This window comes from Rhinolophus sinicus, linkage group LG10 (assembly GCF_036562045.2).
Source record: "Rhinolophus sinicus isolate RSC01 linkage group LG10, ASM3656204v1, whole genome shotgun sequence".
In the NCBI taxonomy this organism is placed as follows: Eukaryota; Metazoa; Chordata; class Mammalia; order Chiroptera; family Rhinolophidae; genus Rhinolophus; species Rhinolophus sinicus.
The window spans coordinates 86113857-86134572 of NC_133759.1; the positions used below are offsets into that span (position 1 = coordinate 86113857).

A 20716-nucleotide genomic window follows, 5' to 3' on the forward strand; every position below is an offset into this window, starting at 1 on the left:
TTATGTGTACAAATATTAGGTTGTTGCAAAAGTAATTGCAGTTTTTGCCTTTATTTTTAACCTTTTAATCCGCAATTACTTTTGCACCAACCTAATACATGTTTTATTTCTTAGTCCTAAAAGTAGATTCTTCTAAGTTTTCACTAACAAAATTTTTCTTTTCAACCAACTAAAACTGGAAAAACCATCAATGAGTGCCCAATTAAATAAATTATAGGACATCCTTGCAATGGAATTACTGCTGCCAAAAAGAGTGAGGAAACTGTATTGTGTTATTGAGACGGCTTCTTTGCTTAAACCTCACGCCAGCCTCAAACTTTTCTGCTACAGCTTCCTCGCCTCTCTCAGGCTTCATAGAACTACAGAGAGTTAGGGCCTTCGGATTTGCCTTAAGGGAATGTTGTGGCAGGTTTGATCTTCTATCCAGACCACTAAAACTTTCTCCGTATCAGCAATAAGGCTGTTTCGCTTTCTTATCATTGGTGCACTCAAGGGAGTAGCACTTCTAATTTCCTTCAAGAACTTTTCCTTTGCATTCACAACTTGGTTAAGTGTTTGATACAGGACACCTAGCTCTCAGCCTATCTCAGCTTCCAACATGGCTTCCTTACTAAGCTTAATCACTCCTAGCTTTTGATTTAAAGTGAAAGACATGCGACTCTTCCTTCCACCTGAACACTTAGAGGCCACTGTAGGGTTATTAACTGGCCTAATTTCAATATTGCTGTGTCTCAGGGAATAAGGAGGCCCAAGGAGGGGGTGAGAGACAGGGAAAGAGTCAGTCAGTGGAACAGTCAGAACACACTCATTTATCAATTAAGTTTACGGAACGTGCAGCTTGTGGTGCCCCCAAACAATTACAATAGTAACATCAAAGATCACTGATCACAGACCACCATAAAGAAATAAAATAATGAAAAAGTTTGAAACATTGCGATAATTCCAAAATGTGACACAGACAGGAAGTGAGCAAAGGGTATTGGAAAAATGGCAGCAACAGATTTGCTGGATACACGGTAGCCACAAATCTTCTATTTGTAAAAAGCACACTATCTACGAAGCGTAATAAAGCGGGGATGCCTGTATATAGACCAACCCACACATACATCTGTTTATTTTTACATCTGTCTGTGTATAACATAAAAACCATGAGTTCATCCTGATAGAGCCAATTCCAATCCAACACAAGGTTTGTTCCCCTTTTACTTATTTAGAGCTTCTTTCTCTGGCAGTGAGCTCTCATCTACAATATATTTATTCAATCACAGTACACAGATAAAGTAGTTTCAGGATTGCTAATCTATGCCACGTATAAGAAATATATTGACTAACTACAGTAGTGTGTACTGTTCGTTTTGCATTACAGTATCCATTCAAAATACTGTTTTTCAAGTCACTTAGGTTAGTCTTTCCCATCCCCCCTTGAGTATGGTCTCAAACTGTGGAGCCAAGATCAGTAAAAAGAAGTGCCATGATCACCACAGACCAACTGACATAAGAAACGCACAAGTCCTTCAGGTTAGACAGTGCATTTCTTCTCTTGACAAAGTCATGGTCAAATGGAACAGTTCTGAGGCCAGGGAAAAAATACTCTTCTGGAAAATGAATGCTCCCAGGCTGAAGTCACCCATATTTATACCAAATATGGAGGAAATGCTTTGGAAGAGCTGCCTCCCAGTATACACCCAACATTTCTACAAACCAATGTAATCTTAGAAGTAATGAGAAATTGAAAGCAAAGTAGAAATTATACTGAGTTTCTTTTAAAAGAAGCCTCTGATAACCTTAGCTTGAGTTTGTTCCTAAAGATCACGTCAGCAATTCTTGTTTTAGGTATTACAGCACTTGTACACAAAGAAAACACAAATACTTTATAAAGTGTTGGTAAAAGCGAAAGAGAAAAAGCAATGAAATTACAACCATTTTAAATTGCCTTCTGTAATCTGAGAATAGGACCCTACGCAAGAGCAATAATAAGAGAAAGTACACTCACCATCGGCTGAAAATTTGTCTATAGCTTGGGTTAGAGTGAGGAAGTTGCCTGTGGATTTTGACATCTGGAATAGAAAGCCAATGAGTAGGCATTAGCAAGAATATACACATATGCATAGGATAAACCTAATCAGCTAAATCAAATTAAATGGGTTGGCCATGAGCAGATAAAGACAAAAAGGGTAAGAAATGTGAAAAAGAAACCTTGAACTAATTTTACAGAGGGGGAAAATGAAGTCCAGTCGACAAAGTGACCTATGTGGGTCACTCAGCTAGTCAGTGGCAGAGTGAGGGTAGGAGCTCCAGTCTGATGTCCAGCCCACTGTGCTTTCATTAGCCTGTGCTAGTGGTTTAGACACGTGGAATTATTCCTCGACAATTCTGGAACACTTTAGCTCGTCATAAAGAAGAGCTTTATCGTAGCAGTCAGTTATTCAGAAATAAATGCACTAGCTGATGAGGTTAGAGTTAGGGTTTTAGGCAACTTCCTGTCATTACGGCCACAATAATTGGTTGTTCAAACTGTGCTCTACCTGAGGGCAGCACAGCTCGGGAGGCGCTGTACACAGCCTAGCAATCGTTATTATTTTTAAATTTTTTTATGTTTTTCTCATAACTTTGCTGATACCAAAGAGAGGTGATAATTACATCAAGTTCCCACTATATGGCAATAAAGTATCTCATACTAATAAAATTAGTACAGTGTACAATACAACAACGTTGAGACCAAAGAAGATGTCATGTTATAACAAACTACAAAATTCTTTGATCTTAATTTAATGGCCAGTCGTCACACTATAAAAGAAAAAAACAAAAGCCACCAAACTATTTTCTCAACTTTATGAGAGAGATCATCTAAGGTCTCAGCGCTAGGATCTTTACATTTCCATCTGTCTCTGACTTGTTCTGTTTCTGTGTGGCTCTTTCTCTCCTTGAGTCACAATTCATGTCACCTTCTGTCACTCTACATACAAACGTTATAATAGGTAATGACATAATAGGTAAGTCCCTCCCCTCAATTAATACTATCTGCCCTACTCACTCAATTTTAAAGATAAGATTTTATGATGTTATTCCTAAACATTTTTAATGGAAGATTTTTAACTCTCTTTCATATTACTGCTTTTATTGAAAAAAAAAAAAAAAGTGCAGCTTCCTAAATCTGAAGTTTTCCACAGAATTTTAACTTTCAAGAGGCAAAGAGCCTTACCTTCTCTGAGTTGAGGAGAAGATGTCCATTTGCTCTCACAGCTACAGGCCATTTGCCACTATGCATGTAAATGTTTAAAGACAGAAAATAAAACTTAAAGATTATGGTTTAGGCTTAAATTCTGAGAAAAATGCTAGAAGATCAGTAAAAGTTTGCTAAGACAAATGTACAAGAATATTTACTAAGTCCTGTTCGTAACAGAAAACAAATAAAAACAATGAAAGTATCTATTAGTAAAGGACTAGTTATATAAACTATGGTACAGGCATACAGAGAAATACCATGTGAGTATTATAAAAATACAGGCAGGGCTATATATATGGATATAAAAAGTTTTTGGAAATATGTTATTACATAAAAAACATGAGACAGAATAGTGTTTACAACATAGTATCATTGTATAAATTAAAAAATAAATAAGGATAGCTATCGGACGCTGGTGTAACTGACAGATCCCACACAATAACCTCTATATATGTGAAGCCACAGGACTCCCTTGTCAACAAGCAATAAATTTAGGCCACATCTTTTTTTGGCCCTCACCTTTGTTCTGGCCACATAGCCACGTGATTATAAAGGTAATATGAAAGATGGTTTGGAACAAGATCCTTGCCAGAGACGCGAAGATCCACAGGATACCAGAACTCAAACTCCCGCTTTAACTGATCTAATTTTTCCTTTGGGATCTGAGTCTTAGGATATGGAGCCTCCTTGAAGAAAACATAATCCCAAACTTCTTTGGTCATCTGCTGTGGTCTAGATTAAAAATGAAACAAACAAGCAGCAAAAATATACACATATATGTGTGTATGTATGTATACGTGCATATATACATAAAATTTCTTTGAAAGAATCAGTATTTTAATCTAACCATGAACTAGGAATCTTAATGTAGTTACAGTAACAAATGAGGGCAACAGACTCCCATAAGAGTGTAGACTGGATAACTATGATAGAAAGGGGGCTATTTATTATTTTTTCTCAGTTCAATAGCAAAAAAGCAAAAACATCAGACAAACTAAGTGAATTCTTATGAAAACTAAATATTTTTTAAAAGAAGCTTCAATACGTAAATCAAAAGATTACATCTTTTGCCGACAAACTAGACTTCTTTCCCTTATCTATTTACCAACCTGATGCCCAGTGGAGACTCTGCCTGTCCACGCAAGTTACCCCCCTGCAACAGGTGTGCCACTGTGTAAAATGCCATGTAAATAGTGGAATCAGAGAGTGATTCAATCAGCCACTGCTCATCCCAAGGCAGACGAGTACCTACAAGATAAAAAAGAAAATGAATGCATGAGGTACCTAAAGACACCTCATCTATAGAATCCATATTTTCAAGAACAGGTAGGTCTATACCACTTATAAAACTGTTATTTAGGAAGCTCTTTAATTTACTGAAATAATTAATAAAAATAAAATGGTAAATAAAAAGTAAAATGGTTGAAGCACTGGAAACTTTCCATAGAAAGATCACTCCATAAAAGGTATGTGCATTACAGAGGACGTACCTCTACCACCAGGTAGATGGTAGGGGACCACATCCTAGTTTCCCTCACCCTCTAACTGAAACCTCTCACTTCCAATTCAGAAAATCTCTAGAAGAGAGGGGGAAAAGGTGAAAGCATCAATTTGCTCTGTAATTGGCAAAATCATTCAAACAGAAAAATTTGAAGTTTGCGTACCTAAACCGTAAGTTCTTGAGCAAGCATGCTCTTGCAGCCAATCTAAGGTAGCCTCAAAATTCCTCCTGGTCTCCTCACAGAATCTGGAGAGAGTAAAAAATAAAGTGTCCCGCTTTACCTTTATTGTCTTCCACATTTCTCATCTCCCTTCCCTTCCCTCATCACTTTCTCCCATCTTACGTTTCCAGGTTCTTCAAGCACTGGGATGTCTGTTTTTTCCAGTTCTCTTCTCCATAATCCAAGTACCTGGGGGAGTGTACAATTGATTAGAAAACAACAAAAGTCAAAGGGATATGCAAAGTGACTGAATGAAATTTCTTCTTGCTGTAAGAGAGACTAACCACTGGTCACACAGGGCCACGACACATTCATCTGAAGACCTGGACATGACTTGTTTCTCTGGTTCCATGTAAATAAATGCATCTCCCTAAATGAAAGTATATAAAAATAGGTCAGATATTGTGTCAAGTCAATCTCTATTTCTTAAGGTTAATAAAAATAACTTTTTAAAAATGCCGTACCACCAATAATCAAAACTCCAAATTCTCATTCTATCTTCCTTCTTCCCTGAGTAAAGTTATCTCCCTTATTTTCTACACAACACTTGCTTTTGAAAAGGCATGCATCTTTATCAAATGGATCACCTTCCCTAGGTACAGATTATTCCTCTTCAGTGAAAAATGAAAAATGTTTAATCATTTCTAATCCTATGGTTTGGAGGTTAGGCTACCTATGACATCCTCTTATCCTTGTTATAATAACAATATAAAGAAAACAGAAAATGAAATGCATAAAACTCTTTTAAAAAAACAGATGCACAAAAATTAAACATGGAAAATATTCTTACTAAAGACATACATAGTGTCGTGAAAAGGTCCCACTAGAAAACTGAGCATGAAACTTACTTTTTACCAAATATAAGTATCTCTTAATGTATTATGGTCCCAAACTTATTAACCAAGGATAAGTTTTTTAAAATAATATTCAGCATTATCATTCATAAAATGATTCATTGCTGTGTTCTTAATGCAATTTCTTCATGATGAACTTAAACAGTTGCAACTTTTGCATAAAGATAGTGAAATAAAAACAGACATTTAATTCTGCTCCCTTTCAAAATCCCAATAAAAGGGCCTAAAGAGAGTTTTTTTTAATGGCATGAACCTACAAAGATAAGAATGGGAGAAGAAACAATATCCGCCAACTTGTGGAAACTGAAAAGCAGGATGAGTGATAAATGTAGCAGCAGACTGAAGAAAGTTAGCTGAATTCTTAGCCAGCCATAGAGAAAGCTGATAAGCAATCCAGTTTGCACGACAAAACCTCCAGAAAACTCAGGAATTGATGGCACAAGATAGTTCTGAAAGAGGAAAGGTGAGGCTGAAAAGAGGACTAGCTGAAATTTTAAAAGAGGTTAGAACCCCAGACACCCTAAGCCCACACTATGCAGACAGGCAACTGCTCCTCCTACGCCAACAGAACAATGAGGGTTTATTGTCTGGAGAAGATAAAAGTGTCTCTCAACCAGAAGACAAAGTTAAGGATGGGTATCCTCGTGAAAACAGGGCTTAAGTCAGCCTACTGGGCACTGGTATCCATGCTAGCAATCTTCTCCCACTCAGCTCCCAGAATGCTCAGTGAGCTTAGACCCTTTAAGCCAGAGACAGGAAGAATCCTCTGTGGGGAACCTAACATTCCAGACATGGAAGGCTGCAAAAATTTACTTTCCAAGAATCCTTCCTCAGGAAAGATATTAGAGGCAGAGTACCAAAATGAGAGAGTAAATAACAAAGAAACCAGGGAATCAAGGAAACAGGAGATCCAACTCAAGAGAAGCAAAGGAAATATTTAGTGATGGTGGAGGAACATCGCAGATGACATCTGTCACCAGGACAGTAAGCAATCAGCACAGACTAACACAGGGGTGTCAAAACTTTTTTCAACGTTTTTCACCAAGAGCCATATGCGGTAAAATACACAAACAGCCGGGCCTCTCACTCAAGGTGAAGTACGTATTGCCTCACCTGGTTTATTTAAATAAACTATATATGTTTTTGGAATTTGCTGCGGGCGAATTAACAATGGATTGTGGACCACAGTTGGTCCGCGGGCCGCAGTTTTGACACCCCTGGACTAAACTAAAACAGGCCAGAAGGCTCTCTGAGAGCTGTCTCTATCTAAGATGGAATGAAGAGCATACTGATGTATTTGAAGATACTGAGAGGAGAAAGACAGCTGGGACAGAGTTTTGGACAGTGTATTGACAAGTATATTTAAAAGTTAGGAAATTAAAAAAAAAAAAAAAAGACAGTTATTAACTCCAGGGAAAACCAAAAGCTGGGGAAGAAAAGTTCTCATTGTACACACTATAGATCAGGTATGTCTCAAAAATGTAAACACTGACTGTTGCTCTGACATAAGAAGAAACTTACCACAAAAATGAAGCTAGAAGGGGCAAAAGGATGAAAGTAAAAAGCAAAGCACTACAGGAAGAGAGAATTGTAACTACTAGTATCTCCAATGGGCTCTGGCAGAAAGCATATTAAAGTTCTCTGTATGCGCCTTGTACATGCAAACTTTAGAACACCACTTTCATCAGTGTTATAGGTGGGAAGTTCAACTTAAACGAATTGCTGAATAAGTCTCCTATTTTCTGCCACAAACCTATATGCTATCTTTAATATAGCTCCAGGTTCTGCTACAGACTCGCTGCTAATTAACACTGTAAAGTCCATCTATTAACGAAAAGCTTTTCTCCTAAAACAGCCTTCAGAGGATAGCCTATCACATACAGCATCAATCATCTTTTTCTGGATAGTCTTCTTTACATCTTGGACCTTCTGTCCTTTAAATCCGTCCACCAACATTACCTAAAAGGATGAGAAGTGGGGGGGAAAAACACATAATTAAAATTTGTTTTGAGTTGCCCCCCAGACTTTTCCCTAACTAAATTTACCTCCACCCAGCAACCCAAGATATTTTAGGGTGAAATTTATCACATTTATAACCATAACTTTTTATTTTGACATAGCTTGGACAACTAATATTTATCACACAATTTTTTTTCTTTTAGTGTAAGTCGGATAGCTGTCATGAACATGATTAGGAAGAAACTCACTTCCTTCCCACATCTCAGGTTTCCATGTGGACAGAATTCCACTACACTAACTCATCTCATTCTTAAAGGCTTTGGGAGAAGGAATTGAGCATATTCAGCTCATTTCCATTTAGGCTTTTCTTTCCAAATTCGCCTGTTACCAGCAAGCATTCTCCTTTGGTTGGCCATGTGTTAAGTTTGGCTCTTAGAAGAAGGCCGCCCGTTTTTCAACTCTGCCTTTTATTTAGTGGGGAAATTTAATTCTAGAGCAAAGTATTAGCTTGCCCATTGTTGTCACAGCTCTAAGCCACAATCCTCTTTCCAGCTGATATTGACCTCCATCTGCTCCCCTCCTGTGTGTTTCTCAAGTCGTTTCTATCTTAAGTGAAAGACACATGTTCTTTTTTGACCTTCTAATCCTCCAACATATCAAAATACTTCATATCTATGTAATTCATCATTATGACATTATATTTCTTGATCATTTTGGTGCAGTGGTTAAAAGCACAAATCCTACAGCCAAGTTGCCTTCTTTGAATCCCAATTCTGTCATTGGCTGGCTATCTGGCTGCTCTTGGGTAAATTACCTGATCTCTTAGTGCCTGAATTTCCTCATTTGCAAAATGGGAATAACAGTGCCTACTTCATGAGGTTATTTTGAGATTCAAGTAAGTTAATATGTAAGTACTATATAGGTGTTGGCTTTTATCATTAACCAAAACGTACAAGTCACTTTAAAAAGCCATAACCAATACTGGTTATTTAGAAAAATGAGAGTAAAGGTAAAAGTAAACAGCATTCTCATTTATGTCCTTAAAAAAAAATCTTCATTTTTAACCTCCAGCCACTAACAACTAGGTTGAACTTTTATTTTCTCTAGAACTTTTATTAGTCTATGCACAATTAAGGAAAAAAAAGGGGTGGCCTGTTAGCTCAGTTGGTTAGAACATGGTGCTGCTAACACCAAGGTTGCTGGTTCAATCCCCGCATGAGCCACTGTGAGCTGTGCCCTCCTTAAAAAAATAAAATAAAATAAAAATAAAGGAAAAAATAGGTTCACAACATGTTTGTTGTGTTCAGGCACTGAACAAACATTAAAAAGTAAATTAATAAACTGAATAAAACTGCTTATTTAAAATATGAACTTCTTAATTTAAAGAACAAAAGAAGGAACCAAGCAATAAACCCTTGGAGTTTATCACATAATATGACCTAACTTTAAATATCTTCTCAAGAAATTAATTCCTTGGGGCCGGCCCAGTGGCTCAGGTAGTTAGAGCTCCATGCTCCTAACTCCGAAGGCTGCCGGTTCAATTCCCACATGGGCCAGTGGGCTCTCTCTCAACCACAAGGTTGCCTGTCCAATTCCTCGAGTCCCGCAAGGAATGGTGGGCTCTGCCCCCTGCAACTAAAATTGAACACGGCACCTTGAACTCAGCTGCCGCTGAGCTCCCAGATGGCTCAGTTGGTTGGAGCACGTCCTCTCAACCACAAGGTTGCCAGTGCGACTCCCGCAAAGGATGGTGGGCTGCGCCCCCTGCAACTAGCAACGGCAACTGGACCTGGAGCTGAGCTGCGCCCTCCACAACTAAGACTGAAAGGACAACAACTTGAAGCTGAATGGCACCCTCCACAACTAAGATTGAAGGGACAACAACTTGACTTGGAAAAAAGTCCTGGAAGTACACACTGTCCCTCAATAAAGTCCTGTTCCCCTTCCCCAATTAAAAAAAAAGAAAAGAAATTAATTCCTTAAGAGGTTCCTAGAGGGCACAAAAATGTAACGTCTATAAATGCTATTAGCCAAAAAGAGATTTTTAAGAAGTTTGGAATATAAGAATACAATCTCATTCATCTCATTAACCTGTCTTAGATCAGTATATGGCTGAAACTATATTGAATTATCTATATATTTTTCAATCATTAAGATGCAAATCACAGAGCACAGAGTCAATCAAATAAAAACAATAACAAATTATCACTTACACCATCATAAAACCCTTTTAGATATAATTTCTCCTTTGCTTCGGCAAGTTTTTCTCGGTCATTCTGGCTCTGAACTTTCAATTCCTCACAAAGGGTCACAGCAGAAAGATTTCCAAAATCTGGGATTTCAATGACTGGCACCTGCAAAGAACAACAATGTCAGGAACTTATTCACCCTGAATAAACACAAAAACAGCCCCATGGGGCATAGTCCTTCTGCCTCTGTCCAACGAAGTCATTTTAGATTTCATATATCGGTACAGTACAGTAGTACCACATATTAGGTAATCACAGAGTAACTAACATCCAAATGTAGATTTGTCTTCCTCCTCTCCATAGGAACTACCCAAATTCTGTGCACCAACCCCCACACTGTCCCTCCCTTATTACACACACACACACACACACACACACACACACACACAGACACTTCCCAGCTCTCAACCCTCCAGTGGCATACAATTAACTAAATAATTAACATTAAAACTAGCAAAATAATGTAAACAACTAAATTTAGGATCTTGGTTTTGGTTTCTAATAAGTCTTTTGGATTTTTCATGGAAGTTGTTAGTAATTTATTTATTTTTTCTTCTGCAGACACTAGTAGCAAAACACAAACATACATTTGAAACACAGCAAAATATTCTTTAGAAGCCTGGAATTGGCCAAACTGGCAAAATAAACTACTATAAAATTGGTGATGCTGAAAAGTTATTGGTTTGTTCTAGAATTTTTTAACACCTTCGCCAAAAAGAGATTTTTAAGAAGTTTGGAAACAGAAGAACACAATCACTCATTCATCTCATTAACGTGTCTTAGATCAGAATATGGCTGAAACTATATTGAATTATCTGTATATTTTTCAATCATTAAGAAACAAATTTTAAAAAGTGCCAGGTGTTAAGCAATGGCTTATTGTTGGTTTTTCTCTCACTCTTATCTGCCACAGCACCTATCAAGTGAAAGTGAATGCTTCAGCAACTTCCCTCTTATTTCCATACTCCACTAATTATTTGATTTTGTTACAAGGAAAACGTTAGCTCTTTTTCCTTTGATAAAGATACGGATGTGAATACACTGAATCGTCTAAGGACTCACCGGCTCAAACGGCAGGACCATGTCATCTCTGATTCCATACTTCGCTCGCAAGGCCTACAAAAAAATTTGCAAGTTAACACTGATGATCAACACTTTACTGGAATAATCATTGACAGAATCAACTTCCAATGTTTTTTATACTATTATTTCTTCTCCTCTCCACACAGAGCAATTTTTTAACTTTACCAAATATCTCAAGAAGGGATCTATGACTTTTCAAAAATCAACAATTTAAGTTACAATGAATGGCTTAAATAATGCAACTGTACAGCCCAATGCAAACATTCACACACATATACCACTTCAAGTGAGGCTCATATTCTAGGTGACAATGAAAATGTGAATATGAGAAAAGTTTTGCAAAAGTGTAATGAAATCCATCACATCTACAAATTAAAGGGAAAACCCACGTGATCATATCAACAGAAGCAATGAAAAAAAAAAGCATCTGACAAAATCCAACACCCATTCATTAAAAAAAAAAAATTTTTTAAACTTGCTCTCTGTGCTGTCAGCCGTGTGAGGACACACAGAAAGAGAGTGTTCACCAGACACCACGTCTTGGACTTCCCAGCCCCCGAAACCATGAGAAATAAATGTTTGTTGTTTAAACTACACACACACACACACAACCACCTCAGTAAACTATAAAAGAGGGGTACTTTCTCAACTTCATCAAGACTACCTACGAAAAAACTTATAGCTAACATCACACTTAATGATGAGAAACTTGAAGGCTTCCCACTAAGATCAGGTATAAGGCAAGGATGTTCCCTCTCCCCAGTCCTTTTCAACATCACACTGGATGTTCTTGCTAATGCAGTAAGGCAAGAAAAAGGAGGGGAAGGGAAGGGCAAGGAGGGGAAGAGAAAGAAGGAGGAGGAGAAGGGAAGGGACGGGAATATACATTGGCATAATCATCTATGTAGAAAATCCAAAGAGTATCAACAACAAAAAAACTCCTAATACTAATAAGTAATTATACCAAGGTTGCAGGATACAAGGTTAATATACAAAAGTCAATTGTGTTCCTATACACTAATAAAGAACAGGTGAACTTAACATTAAAAACACAATACCTTTTACATTAGCACTCAAAAAAATTAAATACTTAGGTTAAAAAAATAACAAAATATACGTAAGATCTATATGAGGAAAACTACAAAACTCTAATGAATAAAATCAAAGAGCTAAAAAACTGGAGAAATATCCCATATTCCAAAATATTAGAAGACTCAATATTTTCAAGATGTCACTTATTCCCAACTTGGCCTACACATTTAATGCAATCTCAGTCAAAATCCCAGCAAGTTATTTATTTTATGGCTATCAACAAACCAATTCTAAAGTTTATATAGAGGAGCAAGAGACCCAGAATAGACAACTATACACTGAAGGAGAACAAAGCGGCATGACCTACACTATTCAACTTCAAGACTTCTAAAAGTACAGTATTCAAGACATTGTGGTGCTGGTGAAGGAACAGATGCTACGTAGTTCAATGGAACAGAATAGAGAGCCCAGACCATAGTCAACATAAATACAATCAACAGATGTTTGACAAAGGAGCAAAGGCAATGCAACAGAGCAAAGACAGTCGCTTCAACAAATGTTGCTGGAACAACTGGATATAGACATGCAAAATATGAAGCTAAACATAGACTTTACACCCTTCACAAAAATTAGCTCAAAATGGATCACAGACCTAAAACCCAAAACTATAAACTCCTAGAAGATAATATAGAAAAAACCTAAATGACCTTGGGTATGGTGATGCTTTTTTAGATACACCAAAGAAATAATCCAAGAAAGAAATAATTGATAAGCTGGACTTCATTAAAACTAAAAACTTCTGCTTTGCAATAAACAGTATCGAGAATTACAAGACAAGCCATAGAGTGGAAAAAAATATTTATAAAAGATGCATCTGATAAAGGACTATTATCCAGACTATACAAAGAACTCTTTAAACTCAACAATAAGAAAACAAACAACCTGATTAAAAAATGAGCCAAAGACCTTAAAGACATTTCACCAAAGATGAGACACAGATGGTAAATAAGCATATGAAATGATGCTCCACATTATATGTCATCAGGGAAATCCAAATTAAAAGAACAATGAGCTACCACTACACACCTACTAGAACAGCCAAAATCCCAAACACTGACAACACCACAAGCTGGTGAGGAGGTGGAGCAACAGGAGTTCTCATTCACTGCTGGTGGGAATGCTGGTGGGAACAGCCACTTTGGAAGACAGTCTGGCAGTTTCTTACACAACCAAACATATTCTTACCATATGATCCAGCAATCACACTACTTGGTATTTAATGAAAAGAGCCAAAAAGTTATGTCCATACAAAAACCTCTCCACAAATGTTTACAGCAGCTTTATTCATAATTGCCAACGAACTTGTTAGCAACCAGGATGTCCTTCAGTAGGTGAATGGATAAATAAACCATGGTCCATCCAGACAATAGAATATTTTTCAGCACTAAAAGGAAATGAGCTATCAAACTATGAAAAAACAAGAAACACCTTACATGCATGTTACTAAATGAAAGAAATCAATCTGAAGGCTACATACTGTATGATTCCACCTATATGGCATTCTGGAAAAGGTAACCCTATAAAGACGAGAAGATCAGGGGTTGCAGGGAAGGGGGAGATGAACAGGAAGAGTACAGAGGATTTTTAGGGCAGTGACAATACTGTGTATGATATTATAACGATGGGTACATGTCATTACACATTTGTCCAAACCCACAGAATGTACAACACCAACAGTAACCCTGAGGTAAACTATGGACTTTGGGTGATTATGACGTGTCAGTGTAGGTTCATCCTTGATTTTTTTAAAAAGAGAAAAAAGTACCATTCTGGTGAATAATGTACCATATCTAGCTGATAATGGAAAAGTTACATGTGTTGGGGCAGGGGGTACATGGGAAATCTCTGTGTCTTACTCTCAATTTTATTGTAAACCTAAAACTGCTCTTAACAAATAAAGTCTTTAAAAAGAAACATTCTATGACACGTTATATTCAAAAATCAAACCACAGGAAAATATATAAACATCAAGAAGCAGGTTAGAGATTGCAGTTCAAAGACACATGGATGGCTTTTGAGCCTAATCCCATAATGTAGCTCAGCGGTACCTAAACAAGTAGATGATGAAGAGGAAATAAGAACATGAAACTCAGATACTCACTTGCTTTTTCTTCAAGTCTCTGAGGGCAGCAAAATCGTCAGGGGAGTCAGAAGGGACACTTGTGACCACACCAGTACCTTATAAAAGAAAGTGTGGAGTTAATTAATACCGCCAGAATGGGATTACCATTGTATTTCTATAAAGAAATAAACTCTTTTACCTTTATCCTCCTTAATGGTGAGCATTGGGAGAACATAGATGACCTTATAAGATGTCAAAGGTGCAGAAAGTGAAGCACCAAGAATTTCCTGAATAAGAGAAAGAGCAGAATAAAAGGTGAAGAAATTTTAACCATTAAAACTTGTTTAAATGTTAATATTTTAAGCCTCATGAAGCTAACCAAAAATATATGAAGTAAAACAAAACTCATTCTTTTATACCAACTAAACCAAAAATAATTGTAAATAATTATAATACCCAAATCTGATAAGTTTGTAAGGATATTAGTACATTAATAGGCTGCTGGTGACATTGTCCTCCTTGAGGAAAAACAACATAGGAATCCCTAGCAAGAGACACGAAAACGTTCACACAACTTGGACCCAGCCATCCAATCCCAGGAATTTATCTGAAAGGAAATAAAGTATTTTTTATTTAAGAAGTCTGCCCATTGCTGTGTTAACTATATGAACAAAACCTGGAAACAGCTAAAACTTTACATAAAAGAAAAATTATTTAATAAATGAGACTTCAACAAGATAGAATGCTCTATATCCTCTTTAAATAATTAGAAAGACAAACTGAATTAAAAAGATATATGTAGTTTCTTTAAAAAAAAAAAAATCAGAAGATACAACTATACCGGACCCATATTTTCATATGCAACAGATTGCAGCTGGCTTGTTTAACTCAGGAACGCACTTTTCAATTCCACACAGTTCCTGCCCATCCCACTTTATTCAGATAGATAAGCTGCTTTTATGGAATTTATAGTCGTATGAGTGACGATTAAATATTATAACACTCTTAAAGCTATTTTTTAATTCATACTACCCATTTTCCTTATTCTAGAATCTGCTCAAATTTTAGTAATTCATAATTTTAATAATTTAATAAATTTAATAATTTGAGCAGCTTCTGGATTGGAAAGAAGCTGTATTAAGAACAATTAAAAACGTGTGTCATTAATACTGTTCCTAAAAACTTCTCAGACAGAACTCCAACATCAGAAACCAATGAGATATAAGGACTGCTTATAATGGAGAAAAACAGGAAACAGTTCAAATACCCATTACAGAGAATGGTTCAATATGTTGCAATGGAATACCTTTGCAGGAGGGTGAGTACTGACAGTGAAATGGCATAAGAGCGCCTTCTGGAGTCCTTGGAACTGCTCTTTATCTCAATTTGAATGGTGCTTACATGAGTGTATACACATATGAAAATGCACACAATACACTTGTGGTTTACACATCTGACTGTATGCATGCTTCAATTAAAAAGGTTTTTGAAATGCTCTCCTTCCAAGCTTCATTGTTGAAATTTCTCTTCTAAATCTATGCACTAAAATAAAGTCTGCTCCCAACTTACCTCTCCCATTAATTCCTTAACAACAGGCACGACACCATTGTCTTTGGTAAAGCCCTGGTATGACATATTCCTGGCAGCTCTTTGGGTGCAGATGAATATATCACCATTTGCCGTCTCAAACCCGATGTACTTCATATCAGGGCGAACCCAACAGTTTGTCTGTCCAAACATGGTCTCAGGTCTGAGAGTAGCAGCTACCAAGAAGATATTTTTCCCTTTCAGGCCACTAAGAAGAAGAAAACAATATATTTATGAGAAAAAAAAATGCTGTAGGTTCTATCACAACTACCTGATATCCAAAAAGATGATGCAGTAACTCTTTGGCAAACCTACCTTAATTTGGATGGGTATGGCTCAAGTACTTTCAGCTTGATTAAAGTATATTCCTGAGGTCCAACACCCTAAAGAAATAAACAAAACAAAAATTTGAGGGGGAAAAAGGATTTGGATTAAACCTACTAATCTATGTGAGAGACCTGATTCAAATTTCTAAGGTGAGTTCTTGCACTGTTAAAATCACCTTCCTTCCAATGGAGACTCCCAGTGCTGTACTGATCAGGTCCACAGGGAAGTCTAATGTGTGAGAAGACACCTGGGAGACGACCCTTCTGCCTACGCCACACCAGAACTAGGAAAGGAGGCCCAGACTCTACTGAGTAAGGATGGTTTGCTAAGAGCTCCCTTGAGAAGGGAGGACAGAAAAACAAACGTGACTTGGAGTAATCAGATAAAACATTTGTTGGCCAAAATGAGAGTGAGAAGATACTAATGCCACAGAGCAGTCATGAGACACACACTGGACCAGAGGCAGATGATGTGCATGCAAAACCTAGCAGGGACCCTTACTAATGACTTGACTCAAAGGAATCAGAATCTCTTTGAGCCTTCATTTCCTCGTCTGTAAAATAACTGTGCTGTGCCTCACACAGGACCGTCCTGAGGAATACATATGATAATGGGTAGGAAAATGCTTTGAAAAACTATAATATACTATTGAAATTTAGGGTATTGTTACCATTGACTCTATTAAAATTTAATGTAATCAGTAAACAGGGCCTTCTGAAGTCTCTTAAATTTTTCAAAATTTTGATTAACTCTCACCTCTTTCAGATAAGTTACATCACAATTGAAAGCTGATTTTGAAAAGTAGTCACTAGACTACAAATGTGTTCAAAGTTGGTAGCAAAGAATGACACACTCATTGGGGCTCCTAAATTCAGATCCTGGTGGTGTTGTTGGTTTATGTGCCAAGGCTTTAAGCAAATCACTTACGCCTGCTTCCCTTAAGTATCACAAGGAATAATGCCCCTAACATGTCCTACAGGAAGGTAGAGTGAACTGGTGTCAAGCATGGCTAAAAGTACCTTGGAAATAAGCAAGTAGGCACATAATCGAAGCAAGTATAAATGGATCTGCGTATATCGTTAGCCACGTAGCTAGTTACCTTTCCCATGCTATCTTGTTCGAGCAATGCATTTTCCAGGCAGTTCCTCTCAAACATTAGCATGCATGTGAATCACGCTGAGAGCTTGTTAAAGGACAGATTCCTGGGCCCCACCCCCAGAGCTTCTCATTCAGCAATTTTGGGGCGAGGCTCAAAACTGGGCTTTCCATCACAAGCTGTTGCAGCTGGTCTAGGACCACTTTTGGAATAGCAAGATCCTAGACAAGGTATAGGGCCGTACACTAACTTTCTGCCTCCCTCTTCAGAGCCACCAGAGTATCACAACTACACACCTCAGCACTGGAATAATGTTATTTTTTAGGCTCTGATCTATTTCTTAAACTCTACAGACACACAAAGAATATTAACAGCTACTGCATGTCACCAATAATTACCTCTCCAGTTTGTCTGTCATGATCCATGCAAGGCTGTCCATCTTTGGGAGAATAAATGGTATACCTAAAAAATAAATGTGGCAAATATTATTGTAATATACAAGTTTTAACCTAACATATTTGCCAGTGTTGTTCCTAACATCTTACAATAATTCTTCTAATTAAACTTCTAACTGAGCAAATGTCTATCTACATCCATTATTTATGCTTTTATAGGCAGTTCTGTTGCCAACCTAGTTATTTCATGAAAGCCTCCTGCCTTCATCAAAGGTGATTACTACTGAAAAATATGCACTGATCTTGGCTTTGTGATATAAAACAAAAGATTATAAAATATAAATTCACTCATGAAATGCAAATAGCTTTTAATTAATCCACATAATCAAGGAGGAATCTTCAACAATTTATAGAACAAAAGAATAAACTAAAGCACAAATAGAATGATTGTTTTTCTACTTGGCTAGGAATACCAAAGAGAATCTTTAGTGAGATCATAAAAGACAACACTCCTATTCTCCTTGGTTCTATTTGTCATAAGCACTGAGCAGCTCAGAGAAATTTAGACACTGGCAAGACCAACCGGAAAGCAAAGGATACAAGAGAACAAAAAGAAAAAAACTAAAAAGAGAAAAGATAATAGAAAAAAGTAGGCTATGGGGCACTGAATTACAATGCAGGTATTACATCATTTTTGCTTTTTTATATTGAGGGACAACAAACTCACCGCTTCCCAAATTTAATTCTGTTTCTTTCTCTTAATGTTAAAAACTGCCACCTGACAAATGAATCGTAGTAAGGATTAACATCAGTGGTGATGAAGGAACGACGCCAGTCTATCTATAGAAGAAGAAAGGAAAAGTAATTTTTGAGAATTCTGGAGTCTCTACGAATAACAAAAGCTCCCATGAATCAATTATTTCCTCTTCTACTCTTTATTTTACAACTACAATTATGACAAATATTAAAAGAAAAACAAAATTTTTCAAGTTCCACCTATTAAATATGTAATCAATTATTTCATTATTTTGTGTTTACTATGTGTTTTAAGTATACACATTTATATATTGGACATAGAGGAATTGTAATAAATTTAAAAGGAATACTTATATAATACCTTTATTTATTCCTAAATATTCAAGTTAAACTTTGGTTTCTTCATATTCTTTGAATAGAATTCCCTCCCATTAATTGCTAAGGTATTGATATTCATTCCAACACAATAAATATTTAAGTACTTCACTGCTTACATCGAGGCCCATTAGGTTCTACCCTGACAATAACAGCACCAATTCATTAGTAGAATTCAAGCAGAATATATGATTCTAAATTAAGAGGTGGCCCAAATCTCATGTAATCACATGAAAATAGAAATGCATTCTTCATGTTTTCTTAAACTATGGGAGTGATGGGCATACCTTCAAGCCCATTCTCTTCAGATCCTGAATAGCCAGTGGTGGGAAATAATCGAGCCAATGTTCTGCTTCAGAAAATTTGACTATCTCTTCATCAGACATACCAAGCGATTCCATAATGCCCCACTGGTATTTAGAAGATGCAGCTTTAGCAGCAGCTTTACTCTGAAAATAACCGGCAAAAACAAACTCCATCAAAGAATAACCCACAACTTGTTAACAAATTCCAGGACCACAATGACTAAGTGAATAATCCCATGTGGTAATTTTTTTAAATTCCAAAACAATGCTGTTGGTATGTCAGAACACTGCAGGATGTAGATGGACTATTTTGCCTGCCGAACTGTCCAGTTTGATACCAGAACTTTCATGCCAAGGATAACTACTAAATGGGGAGAACCATGAAGAACTAGCATCACAAAGATAAAAGATCTCAGCACCAAACCTTCTCTATTTCCTTTCTCCCAAAGCTACATGCATCTTTTTTAGTTATGATAGCTTCTATCATCTCCTAAGGTTCCTCATTTTCCATTCTTTACCAATATCAAAAGGGCAACCAAATGCAAGGGGTTGGAGGCAGACAAAGGGGTTAAACTATAAAAGGCAGGAAAAGAAATTTTGGAGGTGATGGAACTATCCGAATGGTACTGCGGTAGAAACATGACTCCATGTATTTGTCAAACCAACACAACTATACACCACAAAGAGTGAGTTTTAAAAAAGAAATCAACCAGTATGTTGGAGGAACCCAAGATGGAACGCAGAGCATGAGAAATGTATCTAACTGTATTATAAATATGTAAGTATGACATAACCACACTGAAGGGAGCGGGCAAGAAAGGAGCTTTGGAAGTAACTTTGGAAAACAGTGTATTGACTAAAAGACAAAAAGAACTATATACAAACACTGTCTTTTAGTTAGTAAAATTGTTTCTCCCAGGGGTATAGGTTAGCAATTCTGAAACTACTAGTACACTAGGACCGAACAAAAACATAAATATACTATAAATAATGAGAGTCAGGTTTCTCACTGTTGGAGAAAAAAGTCACAAATAAGCAAAGGGAGAATGCTAGAATGAGTCCCATGGTGCTAAGATGGAGCCAGGGATGTCATGAACTTTTAACAATATATATATACTACGCTAGACTTGGAATGCACATATAAATCAGAAAAACATAAATATAAAATTTCAACCAAAATAAGTATCATCAACCACCAAACCTTTTTTCCTTTGGCTTTATCCTTAATTACTATATCTTCTATTTTAACATTAACTTCTTCCTCTTCCTCTTCATCTGGAAAATCAGGGGGGCAACCATATAGCTCTATTTCTCTTTTCAACTTATCAGCACATGCCTGTAACAAGCACAACATTAGAGACAGTGAAGTTCAAAATTCAAGGTAGACGCAATCTGAGTTTTTTATTGCTTCTATGACCAAACAGAATTAACTCTTGAAATGTTTGCACTACATCTACACATAAGTGGATCATTATAGAAAACCTAAATGATACAAATCATGTACCCCAAAATTCACTAGTTTATAAATTAGTATTTTGCTTCATTTACTCAGTAAGCATTTATTTAACACCCAGAGGATTCAATGTAGCATACTGGATGTCAGGCATTAGAACTACAACAGTAGATAAA

General features: G+C 36.8%; 1 protein-coding gene and 1 non-coding gene across 2 annotated transcripts in view; one reads left to right on the forward strand and one right to left on the reverse strand.

Annotated features, from left to right (window-relative positions):
* The window catches only part of LARS1 (leucyl-tRNA synthetase 1), a 52417-nt gene that overhangs the window by 17148 nt on the left and 14553 nt on the right, over nucleotides 1-20716 (reverse strand). Inside the window, exons 5-22 of the mRNA XM_019739116.2 lie at nucleotides 20289-20423; nucleotides 19070-19231; nucleotides 18379-18491; nucleotides 17655-17718; nucleotides 16149-16216; nucleotides 15816-16041; nucleotides 14446-14533; nucleotides 14286-14362; nucleotides 11072-11125; nucleotides 9974-10114; nucleotides 7683-7760; nucleotides 5232-5317; nucleotides 5071-5136; nucleotides 4891-4973; nucleotides 4336-4474; nucleotides 3746-3958; nucleotides 3203-3260; nucleotides 1994-2057 (exon numbers count right to left, since the gene is read on the reverse strand). Of these exons, the coding sequence (XP_019594675.2) occupies nucleotides 1994-2057; nucleotides 3203-3260; nucleotides 3746-3958; nucleotides 4336-4474; nucleotides 4891-4973; nucleotides 5071-5136; nucleotides 5232-5317; nucleotides 7683-7760; nucleotides 9974-10114; nucleotides 11072-11125; nucleotides 14286-14362; nucleotides 14446-14533; nucleotides 15816-16041; nucleotides 16149-16216; nucleotides 17655-17718; nucleotides 18379-18491; nucleotides 19070-19231; nucleotides 20289-20423 (1915 nt within the window). The remainder of the gene's footprint in view (nucleotides 1-1993; nucleotides 2058-3202; nucleotides 3261-3745; nucleotides 3959-4335; nucleotides 4475-4890; nucleotides 4974-5070; nucleotides 5137-5231; nucleotides 5318-7682; nucleotides 7761-9973; nucleotides 10115-11071; nucleotides 11126-14285; nucleotides 14363-14445; nucleotides 14534-15815; nucleotides 16042-16148; nucleotides 16217-17654; nucleotides 17719-18378; nucleotides 18492-19069; nucleotides 19232-20288; nucleotides 20424-20716) is intronic.
* On the forward strand, nucleotides 8910-8983 carry TRNAS-GCU (transfer RNA serine (anticodon GCU)). The gene has a single exon. It is a non-coding gene; the product is annotated as a tRNA-Ser (tRNA).